Source organism: Eriocheir sinensis, unplaced genomic scaffold (genome assembly GCF_024679095.1).
Source record: "Eriocheir sinensis breed Jianghai 21 unplaced genomic scaffold, ASM2467909v1 Scaffold50, whole genome shotgun sequence".
NCBI classification, from domain to species: domain Eukaryota; kingdom Metazoa; phylum Arthropoda; class Malacostraca; order Decapoda; family Varunidae; genus Eriocheir; species Eriocheir sinensis.
In genome coordinates this window covers 1075001-1087721 of record NW_026111832.1, presented here as the reverse complement: position 1 = coordinate 1087721, position 12721 = coordinate 1075001, and the positions used below count along the sequence as shown (strand labels likewise).

Here is a 12721-nt window from a genome sequence, read left to right as displayed (position 1 = left end):
TCTCTCTCTCTCTCTCTCTCTCTCTCTCTCTCTCTCTCTCTCTCTCTCTCTCTCTCTCTCTCTCTCTCTCTCTCTCTCTCTCTCTCTCTCTCTCTCTCTCTCTCTCTCTCTCTCTCCTTCAAATAAAAAAAAAATATTCAGAACAGGTAAGAAACATTATAAGTAGTAGTAGTAGTAGTAGTAGTAGTAGTAGTAGTAGACTTAAGATAACCTTGAGCTATAAGATAAAGCAATTGAAAGGTGGAGGTGGTGGAGATGGAGGAGGTGGAGGAGGTGGTGATAAGCTTTCTGGAGGTGGTATTGGACGGAGAGATAGAGAGAGAGAGAGAGAGAGAGAGAGAGAGGTAGGACGGAAGAGAGAGAGAGAGAGAGAGAGAGACGGAAGGTAGGGTTGGTATGTGTGTGTGTGTGTGTGTGTGTGTGTGTGTGTGTGTGTGTGTAGGTAGATATTCACAGTCTACCGGGTCTGAGCTAATCTCTTACAATCCCATCTCCACAACCCCATTCATCCACTCTTCCCTTCATTTGGCGGACACTGCTCGCCTCCACCACCTCTTCCCCCAAGCTGTTCCACGTGTTTCCCAAGTCGCTCAAACAGGCTCCTTAATCAACCGGTTGCCCCCCACCGAAGTTGTTTTGCGGTATCGCCCAAATCCGCCCAATTTTTCGAATGTTGTTGTTCTCGTAAATCTATTCGAAACCCAAAATCATAACACCCGAAGTGCATCAAATCACCCACTCAGTAGAAGGGGTCAATGTTCCACGCGTCATCTGTCTGGTGGCGTGGGGGAGTATATCCATTTCGTGCTCAGTAGAAGGGGTCATATTCCGCCCGTCATCAATCTGGTGACGTGGGGGAAGGTGCAGCGTTGACAGGCGTCCATCGGCAACACATCAGGCAGTGTTTTACGTGTATGCTATATGTGTGTTGTGTTTGGATGTCCCTGTTTTAGCATCATAAAATTCAACATTCATATTTTATCTTTGTCGAGTTTTCACGAGTGTTTTTAAGGTTCATGGTACAGAGGAAGGGTCAAACTACCACCAGGGTCATAAAACTACCTCTGGAAAGGCCTACAGCTCCTACGAAAGCCTTGTCAAATATGTGTTTCTTTAGGTTCATGGTACAGAGGAAGGGTCAAACTACCACCAGGGTCATAAAACTACCCCTGGAAAGGCCTACAGCTCCTACGAAAGCCTTGTCAAATGTGTGTTTCTTTAGGTTCATGGTACAGAGGAAGGGTCACACTACCACCAGGGTCATAAAACTACCCCTGGAAAGGCCTACAGCTCCTACGAAAGCCTTGTCAAATATGTGTTTCTTTAGGTTCATGGTACAGAGGAAGGGCCAAACTACCACCAGGGTCATAAAACTACCTCTGGAAAGGCCTACAGCTCCTACGAAAGCCTTGTCAAATGTGTGTTTCTTTAGGTTCATGGTACAGAGGAAGGGTCACACTACCACCAGGGTCATAAAACTACCCCTGGAAAGGCCTACAGCTCCTACGAAAGCCTTGTCAAATATGTGTTTCTTTAGGTTCATGGTACAGAGGAAGGGTCAAACTACCACCAGGGTCATAAAACTACCCCTGGAAAGGCCTACAGCTCCTACGAAAGCCTTGTCAAATATGTGTTTCTTTAGGTTCATGGTACAGAGGAAGGGTCAAACTACCACCAGGGTCATAAAGGGTCGAGAACTGGACGGGTTAAGTTTCTTTCCATGTCCTCTCGGCCCCTGTAGTAGAGAAGCAATCATCTCTATCCACCTCGTCAGACTTATTTAGCAACTTATTCAGCATGATCAGATCTCTCTCCCTTCTTTGTTCCAGTGCCGTCAAATCCATCTCCCTCAATCTGTCGACTTTTCCGATACCCTACGCCCCTGTCCACCCAGCAGTGAATGGGTACCAGGTATTAATCAGGGGTTGTGTCCCGTCTCCTGGGGTCTGTTTCCTTCTCCTATGATTCCTTCCCCTTCTGTCTCTCTCCGGCATATGACCACAGATGTTGCGCCCACTAAACCAAACTTTCCCTTCTCCTATAATTTCTTCCCCTTCTGTCTCTCTCCGGCATATGACCACAGATGTTGCACCCACTAAACAAAACTTTCCCTTCTCCTATAATTCCTTCCCCTTCTGTCTCTCTCCGGCATATGACCACAGATGTTGCGCCCACTAAACCAAACTTTCCCTTGTCCTATAATTCCTTCCCCTTCTGTCTCTCTCCGGCATATGACCACAGATGTTGCGCCCACTAAACAAAACTTTCCCTTCTCCTACAATTCCTTCCCCTTCTGTCTCTCTCCGGCATATGACCACAGATGTTGCACCCACTAAACAAAACTTTCCCTTCTATAATTCCTTCCCCTTCTGTCTCTCTCCGCATATGACCACAGATGTTGCGCCGACTAAACCAAACTTTCCTTCTCCTATAATTCCTTCCCGTCTGTCTCTCTCCGGCATATGACCACAGATGTTGCCCACTAAACCAAACTTTCCTTCTCCTAAAATTCCTTCCCCTTCTGTCTCTATCCGGCATATGACCACAGATGTTGCGCCGACTAAACAAAACTTTCCCTTCTCCTAAAATTCCTTCCCTTCTGTCTCTCTCCGCATATGACCACAGATGTTGCGCGACTAAACCAAACTTTCCTTCTCCTATAATTCCTTCCTTCTGTCTCTCTCCGGCATATGACCACAGATGTTGCGACTAAACAAAACTTTCCTTCTCCTATAATTCCTTCCCCTTCTGTCTCTCTCCGGCATATGACCACAGATGTTGCACCACTAAACCAAACTTTCCTTCTCCTATAATTCCTTCCCTTCTGTCTCTCTCCGGCATATGACCACAGATGTTGCCCACTAAACCAAACTTTCCCTTCTCCTATAATTCCTTCCCTTCTGTCTCTCCGCATATGACCACAGATGTTAAGCCCACTAAACCAAACTTTCCTTCTCCTATAATTCCTTCCCTTCTGTCTCTCTCCGGCATATGACCACAGATGTTGTTGACTAAACCAAACTTTCCTTCTATAATTCCTTCCCTTCTGTCTCTCTCCGGCATATGACCACAGATGTTGCGACTAAACCAAACTTTCCTTCTCCTATAATCCTTCCCTTCTGTCTCTCTCCAGCATATGACCACAGATGTTGCGCCCACTAAACCAAACTTTCCCTTCTCCTATAATTCCTTCCCCTTCTGTCTCTCTCCGGCATATGACCACAGATGTTGCGCCCACTAAACCAAACTTTCCCTTCTCCTATAATTCCTTCCCCTTCTGTCTCTCTCTGGCATATGACCACAGATGTTGTGCCCACTAAACCAAACTTTCCCTTCTCCTATAATTCCTTCCCCTTCTGTCTCTCTCCGGCATATGACCACAGATGTTGCGCCCACTAAACCAAACTTTCCCTTCTCCTATAATTCCTTCCCCTTCTGTCTCTCTCCGGCATATGACCACAGATGTTGCACCGACTAAACAAAACTTTCCCTTCTCCTATAATTCCTTCCCCTTCTGTCTCTCTCCGGCATATGACCACAGATGTTGCGCCCACTAAACCAAACTTTCCCTTCTCCTATAATTCCTTCCCCTTCTGTCTCTCTCTGGCATATGACCACAGATGTTGCGCCCACTAAACCAAACTTTCCCTTCTCCTATAATTCCTTCCCCTTCTGTCTCTCTCCGGCATATGACCACAGATGTTGCGCCCACTAAACCAAACTTTCCCTTCTCCTATAATTCCTTCCCCTTCTGTCTCTCTCCGGCATATGACCACAGATGTTGCGACTAAACAAAACTTTCCTTCTCCTATAATTCCTTCCCCTTCTGTCTCTCCCGCCATATGACCACAGATGTTAGCCCACTAAACAAAACTTTCCTTCTCCTATAATTCCTTCCCTTCTGTCTCTCTCCGCATATGACCACAGATGTTGCCCACTAAACCAAACTTTCCCTTCTCCTATAATTCCTTCCCTTCTGTCTCTCTCCGCATATGACCACAGATGTTGCCCACTAAACCAAACTTTCCTTCTCCTATAATACCTTCACCTTCTGTCTCTCTCCGGCATATGACCACAGATGTTGCGCCGACTAAACCAAACTTTCCCTTCTCCTATAATTCCTTCCCCTTCTGTCTCTCTCCGGCATATGACCACAGATGTTGCGCCCACTAAACAAAACTTTCCCTTCTCCTATAATTCCTTCCCCTTCTGTCTCTCTCCGGCATATCAATGTGTGTGTGTGTGTGTGTGTGTGTGTGAGAGAGAGAGAGAGAGAGAGAGAGAGAGAGAGAGGAGTAGGAGGAACATATGGTTGACTTTGGTTGAAAATTGTGTCTATCGTCGGGGCTCCAACCAAGGTCCACAGGTCCGCCAAGTCCGCTCGCCAACCACTCAGCCACCACCAACCTCATAGGCCTGAGGTTCTATGGGGTCTAAGTATCTATGTTTATCTATCTAACTATCTATCTATCACTTATCTATCTCTCTCTCTCTCTCTTCCACAGCCCCACTATGTCAGCTGTATAAAGAAGAAGAAGAAGAAGAAGAAGAAGAGGAAGAAGAGGAATAGAAGAAGATAGGAAGAAGAGAAGAAGAGAGCAAAGAAGAAGAAGAGGAAGATGTGATTGGAAGAGTTTTAGGAAGAGACAAACAGGAAGATATTGGAGGAAGAGGAGGAGGAGGAAGAGGAAGAGGAGGAAGAAGAGAAAGACAAAGAAGAAGATTTGAAGAAACCGAGGCAAATACCAACACACACACACACACACACACACGCACACACACACGCGCACACACGCCCAAACACGTCTCAACATGTTTCGATCGAAGGAAGGAATTGAGATCGCTGATATCCCGAGTAAGTTGATGTTTGTTTGTTTGTTTGTTGGTGAATGTTATTGTTATTATTATTATTATTATTATTATTATTATTATTTATATTTCTCTCTCCTCCTCCTCCTCCTCTTTTTCTTCTTCTTCTTCATCTTCTTCTTCCTCCTCTCTTCTATATTCCAATTTTGTGAACTTATTTTCTCTCTCTCTCTCTCTCTCTCTCTCTCTCTCTCTCTCTCTCTCTCTCTCTCTCTCCTTCGAACAAATATTTCCTCCTCTCTCTCTCTCTCCCTCTTTCCTCCCTTCTCCCTACTTCCTCCTTCCTCTCCCTCTCTAACTATTCCTCCTCCTCCTCCTCTCTCCTCCTCCTCCTCCTCCTCCTCCTCCTCTCCTCCCCAGCCCTCACCAAGCAGTATGTACGAGAGAAAGTCTGGAGCTACATTGAGGAGAATGATTTGGCGGACTTTCCGAGACCTGTCAACAACCGGATCCCAAACTTTAAGGTGCGTTATGGGGGCGGGGTGTGACCTGTTGACAACCGCACCCCAGACTTTGAGGTGCGTAATAGGGTGCGGTATTTCAAATGATCGGCCGCACTTACGAAGAACCGTTGTCTAGCGTAATGAAATAGCTTAAAATAATAATAATAATAATAATAATAATAATAATAATAGTAAATAAGAATATGATAATAGAGAAATAAGTATATATATTGATTAGTGGATAGATGGATTGATAGATAAGATATATTTTTTTAATCTGTTTATGTATTTCCGTGACCATATCTCTCTCTCTCTCTCTCTCTCTCTCTCTCTCTCTAATGTAAGGAAATTGCTTTGTCATATACGAAAGTTGTCGGGGATAGGTAACTCTCTCTCTCTCTCTCTCTCTCTCTCTCTCTCTCTCTCTCTCTCTCTCTCTCTCTCTCTCCCCCTCCTTCCTCCCTTTCCCTCCCTTCCCTCTCCTACCCTAATATCACAAAGATCACTAAATAGCCCTTCAACCTGCCCCTAATAGGCTCGTTAAGGTCAAGGTCACTCGCTCTATACCACTCTGAAATGACCTTACTTTTAACCAACGAATCTCTTCTCCTATGTAAAAAAAGAAAACGGAAATATCGCACTAGTAAACAGTGGCTTGAATTTACGACCGCTACGCTGTAAGATACATGTACTAACCCTCTCTCTCTCTCTCTCTCTCACTCGCTCACTCTCGCTCTCTCTCTCTCTCTCTAGGGTGCGAGCGGGGCCGGCCAGCGAGTGTGTGATCTTGATTGTTTCCACGAGGCTCATACCATCAAGGTCAACCCAGACAAGCCCCAGGAGGAAGTGAGGTTCCATACGCTTGAGGTGAGGAAGAGGAGGAGGAGGAGGAGGAGGAGGAAGAGGAGGGGGGGATGGTAGAGGAGGAGGAGGAGGAGGAGAAGGAGGAGGAAATATATGTAATAGAGGAAGATATGTTAGTTTAATTAGAGTTAGAAGAGGAGGAAGAGGAAGAGGAGGAGGAGGAGGAGGAGGAGGAGGAGGAGGAGGAGGAGGAGGAGGAGGAGGAAGAGGAGGAAATATATGTAATAGAGGAAGATATGTTAGTTTAATTAGAGTTAGAAGAGGAGGAAGAGGAAGAGGAGGAGGAGGAGGTAGAGAGGAGGAGGAGGAGGAGGAAGAAATATATATACATAATGGGGGAGGTATATGATATTTTAAGAAGAGTTAGAAGAGGAGGAAGAGGAGGAGGAGGAGGAGGAAGAAATCTATATATGTAATAGGGGAGGATATGGTAATTTAAGAGGAGTTAGAAGAGGAGGAGGAGGAGGAGGAGGAGAACTTAACTTTCTTTTCTTAGTCTTTCTTTCTCTCTCTCTCTCTCTCTCTCTCTCTCTCTCTCTCTCTCTCTCTCTCTCTCTCTCTCTCTCTCTCTCTCTCTCTCTCTCTCTCTCTCTCTCTCTCTCTCTCTCTCTCTCTCTCTCTCTCTCTCTCTCTCTCTCTCTCTCTCTCTCATCTCCAATTCCCTTCCCTTCCCTTCCTTTCCCTTCCCTTCCCTTCCCTTCCCTTCCGTTCCCATCCCATCCCATCCAATCCCATCCCATCCCAACCCTACCCATCCATTCCCTACCCTTCCCTACCTAACCTAACCTAACCTACCCTAATCATAACCCCAATCTATACCCCAAAACAGGCCGGGAAAACACTTCTGGTACCCACCCCAAGACTCCGCAGCGGACTATTCAACCGTCTGGAATGTCCGATCGGGGAGGGGAAAGACACCCTGCGCACGATGGCCCAGACGGAGGGGATGAAGAAGCACTCGGTTGCGGTCGGCCTAGAAATGGGTGTGAAAGTAGACCTCATAGTGCTGGGGTCCGTGGCAGTGTCCTTGACGGGGCGCAGGATAGGGAAGGGGGAGGGCTTCGCGGATATGGAGTATGGAATGATGCGGTCCGTGGGTGCGGCCTCGGAGGACACGCCCGTGGTGACGACGGTTCATGATTGCCAGGTGGGTGTGTGGTAAGGTGGTATGGGGGTGTGGGGGATGGTAGGGGAGAGGGGGATATGGTTATGTTATGGTTAGGCTAGGTTAGGCAAGGTTAAGTAAGGTAAAGTTCAGATAGGAAATGGTTCGGTAAGGTTAGGTTAGGATAAGGTAAAGATTAGGTAAGGTTAAGTAAGGTTAGGTTAGGTAAAGTTAGGTTAGGATAAGGTTAGGGTATCTTCAAACACATGACAGCCAGAACCTTATGGTATAAATCAACACAGAATGACCTCACTTCGTTGCATAGAAAGTCTCATTAGTAAGGAAGCCTATATGATTTTCTGAGTCAAGACCTATAGTGACTGTTTGGGGTTTTGTTAGGTTAGGTTAGGTTAAGTTTAAGGTATCTTCAAACACATGATAGCTAGCACCTTATGGTATAAATCAACACAGAATGACCTCACTTTGTTGCATAGAAACTCTCATTAGCAAGGAAGCATATATGAGTTTTCTGAGTCAAGACCTATAGTGACTGTTTTGGGTTTTGTTAGGTTAGGTTAGGTTAAGTTTAGGGTATCTTCAAACACATGACAGCCAGCACCTTTTGGTATAAATCAACAAAGAATGACCTCACTTTGTTGTATAGAAAGTCTCATTAGTAAGGAAGCATATATGAGTTTTCTGAGTCAAGACCTATAGTTTTGGGTTTTGTTAGACTAGGTTAGGTTAGGTTAAGTTTAGGGTATCTTCAAACACATGATAGCCAACACCTTATGGTATAAATCAACAAAGAATGACCTCACTTTGTTGTATGGAAAGTCTCATTAGTAAGGAAGCATATACGATTTCTGAGTCAAGACCTATAGTGACTGTTTTGGGTTTTGTCAGGTTAGGTTAGGTTAAGTTTAGGGTATCTTCAAACACATGACAGCCAGCACCTTATGGTATAAATCAACACAGAATGACCTCACTTTGTTGCATAGAAAGTCTCATTAGTAAGGAAGCATTGATGAGTTTTCTGAGTCAAGACCTATAGTGACTGTTTGGGGTTTTGTTAGGTTAGGTTAGGTTAGGTTAAGTTTAGGGTATCTTCAAACACATGATAGCCAGCACCTTATGGTATAAATCAACACAGAATGACCTCACTTTGTTGTATAGAAAGTCTCATTAGTAAGGAAGCATATATGAGTTTTCTGAGTCAAGACCTATAGTTTGGGTTTTGTTAGATTAGGTTAGGTTAGGTTAAGTTTAGGGTAACTTCAAACACATGACACCCAGCACCTTATGGTATAAATCAACACAGAATGACCTCACTTTGTTGTATAGAAAGTCTCATTAGTAAGGAAGCATATATGAGTTTTCTGAGTCAAGACCTATAGTGACTGTTTGGGGTTTTGTTAGGTTATGTTAGGTTAAGTTTAGGGTATCTTCAAACACATGACAGCCAGCACCTTATGGTATAAATCAACACAGAATGACCTCACTTTGTTGTATAGAAAGTCTCATTAGTAAGGAAGTATATATGAGTTTTCTGAGTCAAGACCTATAGTGACTGTTTGGGGTTTTGTTAGGTTAGGTTAGGTTAAGTTTAGGGTATCTTCAAACACATGATAGCCAGCACCTTATGGTATAAATCAACACAGAATGACCTCACTTTGTTGCATAGAAAGTCTCATTAGTAAGGAAGCATTGATGAGTTTTCTGAGTCAAGACCTATAGTGACTGTTTGGGGTTTTGTTAGATTAAGTTAGGTTAAGTTTAGGGTATCTTCAAACACATGACAGCCAGCACCTTATGGTATAAATCAACACAGAATGACCTCACTTTGTTGCATAGAAAGTCTCATTAGTAAGGAAGCATATATGAGTTTTCTGAGTCAAGACCTATAGTGACTGTTTGGGGTTTTGTTAGGTTATGTTAGGTTAAGTTTAGGGTATCTTCAAACACATGACAGCCAGCACCTTATGGTATAAATCAACACAGAATGACCTCACTTTGTTGTATAGAAAGTCTCATTAGTAAGGAAGTATATATGAGTTTTCTGAGTCAAGACCTATAGTGACTGTTTGGGGTTTTGTTAGGTTAGGTTAGGTTAAGTTTAGGGTATCTTCAAACACATGATAGCCAGCACCTTATGGTATAAATCAACACAGAATGACCTCACTTTGTTGCATAGAAAGTCTCATTAGTAAGGAAGCATATATGAGTTTTCTGAGTCAAGACCTTTAGTGACTGTTTGGGGTTTTGTCAGGTTAGGTTAGGTTAAGTTTAGGGTATCTTCAAACACATGACAGCCAGCACCTTATGGTATAAATCAACACAGAATGACCTCACTTTGTTGCATAGAAAGTCTCATTAGTAAGGAAGCATATATGAGTTTTCTGAGTCAAGACCTATAGTGACTGTTTGGGGTTTTGTTAGGTTAGGTTAGGTTAGGAAGGATTACACACACACACACACACACATACTCACACACCTTCCCTTCCCCTCCCAGGTATTCGATGACCTACCTGCGGAACTGTTTGGGCCACACGACCTTCCTGTGGACTACATTGTGACTCCCACTGAGGTCATCGCTGTCAACCATGACCTGCCCAAGCCTGCCGGGATATACTGGGACCTGCTGACCCCAGAGAAGTTCCGACAGGTGCCCATCCTGAGGGTACTTTACGAGCAGGAAGCAGAGTGAGTACGGGAGAGAGAGAGAGAGAGAGAGAGAGAGAGAGAGAGAGTTGTGTATATTTGTTTTTTATCAATTATAATATTTTCGTTATTAATTGATTTATATTTCTCTCCCTTCCTTCCTTCCTTCCTTCCCTTCCCTTCCCTTCCCTTCCCTTCCCATCCCTTCCCTCTCTTTTTTTCCTTCCTTCCTTCCTTCCTCCCTCCCTCCCTCCCTCCCTTCCTTCCTTCCTTCCTCCCTTCCTTCCTCCCTAACAGACAGGGCAAGGACGTCACCCTGGCCGGAGGGGTTGACCTGCCCCCCCCAGAGGAGCTCCGAGGGGGGGGCCGGGGCAGGGGTCGGGGCGGGGGGCGGGGCAGGGGTGGAGGGGGCCGGGGGAGGGGGGCGGGGGGCAGGGGGGGCGGGGGCGGGGGGCGGACCAGGTACGGCTCGGAGGGAGAAGACGCAAAAAGCGGACAGAAAACTATACAGGTGAGAGAGAGAGAGAGAGAGAGAGAGAGAGAGAGAGAGAGAGAGACAGATTGATGATGATGATGATGATATATATAATCCCCCCCCATCCCCCCCCTCTTCTCTGTACCTCCCCCCCTCCCACTCCTGCCCCCCTCCTGAAAAATAAAAATATAAATAAAATAATGTGAATTCCACCCCTCTCTCTCTCTCTCTCTCTCTCTCTCTCTCTCTCTCTCTCTCTCTCTCTCTCTCTCTCTCTCTCTCTCTCTCTCTCTCTCTCTCTCTCTCTCTCTCTCTCTCTCTCTCTCTCTCTCTCTCTCTCTCTCTCTCTCTCTCTCTCTCTCTCTCTCTCTCTCTCTCTCTCTCTCTCTCTCTCTCTCTCTCTCTCTCTCTCTCTCTCTCTCTCTCTCTCTCTCTCTCTCACCCCCCCCCCACAGGTCACCATCAACGTCAGCAAAAAGAATCGGATTGTCCGTCGAACCGTCGAGGCAACACACGAACTTGACCGCCTGGGTTCCGCCGATCTGGAGGACGAGACTGGCGGTGGCGGGGGTGGCGGGGCGGCAGAGGGAGGTATGCCCCCAGCGCCCCTAAACAGCGGATCCCGGTCACCTTCGCGATCTTCCTCGGCAAAGTACCACCAGCCTGTCGGTAAGAAGGGGGAGATAGAGAGAGAGATTTACATAGATTTACATGGAGATTCAGACCCCACAGACCCCATGGTGATCTGTCATTAGACTTAAGTGATTCTACGTTAATCAGACGACTCGTAAACTTTGCATTTCTACTCTAGTTAATGTTAAGTTGAAGTGTCGGCTGAGGTTGTTTTTGAAGGAGTCAATCGCGTTGCACTGGACCACTGAAGGGAGACGCAGGGAGCTTGTTCCAGTATCGCAGTACAACATTCAACATTTATTGGTGTGCTGGATATCCCTTCACTGGTAGCCTGGTAACATACACTCCCAGGTCTTTCTCTGCCTCTGTGGTGGATAGTGGAGTGTTTCCCATGTGGTATTGGTGTGCTGGATATCCCTTCACTGGTAGCCTGGTAACATACACTCCCAGGTCTTTCTCTGCCTCTGTGGTGGATAGTGGAGTGTTTCCCATGTGGTATTGGTGTGCTGGATATCCCTTCACTGGTAGCCTGGTAACATACACTCCCAGGTCTTTCTCTGCCTCTGTGGTGGATAGTGGAGTGTCTCCCATGTGGTATTGGTGTGCTGGATATCCCTTCACTGGTAGCCTGGTAACATACACTCCCAGGTCTTTCTCTGCCTCTGTGGTGGATAGTGGAGTGTTTCCCATGTGGTATTGGTGTGCTGGATATCCCTTCACTGGTAGCCTGGTAACATACACTCCTAGGTCTTTCTCTGGCTCTGTGGTGGATAGTGGAGTGTTTCCCATGTGGTATTGGTGTGCTGGATATCCCTTCACTGGTAGCCTGGTAGCATACACTCCCAGGTCTTTCTCTGCCTCTGTGGTGGATAGTGGAGTGTTTCCCATGTGGTATTGGTGTGCTGGATATCCCTTCACTGGTAGCCTGGTAACATCCAGGTCTTTCTCTGCCTCTGTGGTTGATAGTGGAGAGTTCCCCATGTGGTATTGGTGTGCTGGATATCCCTTCACTGGTAGCCTGGTAACATACACTCCCAGGTCTTTCTCTGCCTCTGTGGTGGATAGTGGAGTGTTTCCCATGTGGTATTGGTGTGCTGGATATCCCTTCACTGGTAGCCTGGTAACATACACTCCCAGGTCTTTCTCTGCCTCTGTGGTGGATAGTGGAGTGTTTCCCATGTGGTATTGGTGTGCTGGATATCCCTTCACTGGTAGCCTGGTAACATACACTCCCAGGTCTTTCTCTGGCTCTGTGGTGGATAGTGGAGTGTTTCCCATGTGGTATTGGTGTGCTGGCTATCCCTTCACTGGTAGCCTGGTAACACACTCCCAGGTCTTTCTCTGCCTCTGTGGTGGATAGTGGAGTGTTTCCCATGTGGTATTGGTGTGCTGGATATCCCTTCACTGGTAGCCTGGTAACATACACTCCCAGGTCTTTCTCTGCCTCTGTGGTGGATAGTGGAGTGTTTCCCATGTGGTATTGGTGTGCTGGATATCCCTTCACTGGTAGCCTGGTAACATACACTCCCAGGTCTTTCTCTGGCTCTGTGGTGGATAGTGGAGTGTTTCCCATGTGGTATTGGTGCTGGATATCCCTTCACTGGTAGTGGTAACATACTCTCCCAGGTCTGGTGGATAGTGGAGTGTTTCCCATGTGGTATTGGTGTGCTG

General features: G+C 46.1%; 1 protein-coding gene and 1 long non-coding RNA gene across 4 annotated transcripts in view; both read left to right on the top strand.

The window, feature by feature from the left end:
- The first annotated feature begins 4505 nt into the window (after nucleotides 1–4505).
- LOC126992748 (methenyltetrahydrofolate synthase domain-containing protein-like) overlaps nucleotides 4506–12721 on the top strand; it is a 10930-nt gene continuing 2714 nt past the window's right edge. The window contains 8 exon segments of the mRNA XM_050851564.1: nucleotides 4506–4855; nucleotides 5230–5333; nucleotides 6066–6179; nucleotides 7006–7323; nucleotides 9794–9984; nucleotides 10240–10455; nucleotides 10863–10980; nucleotides 10983–11086. Coding sequence (XP_050707521.1) covers nucleotides 4813–4855; nucleotides 5230–5333; nucleotides 6066–6179; nucleotides 7006–7323; nucleotides 9794–9984; nucleotides 10240–10455; nucleotides 10863–10980; nucleotides 10983–11086 — 1208 coding nt within the window. The 5' untranslated portion in view covers nucleotides 4506–4812.
- On the top strand, nucleotides 11096–12583 carry LOC126992749 (uncharacterized). Of its 3 annotated transcripts, none has more exons than XR_007746985.1 (3): nucleotides 11096–11896; nucleotides 12089–12286; nucleotides 12483–12583. It is a non-coding gene; the product is annotated as an uncharacterized LOC126992749 (long non-coding RNA). The 3 variants fall into 3 exon arrangements; XR_007746986.1 differs by having other exon boundaries at nucleotides 12188–12286; nucleotides 12384–12575; XR_007746984.1 differs by having other exon boundaries at nucleotides 12384–12575.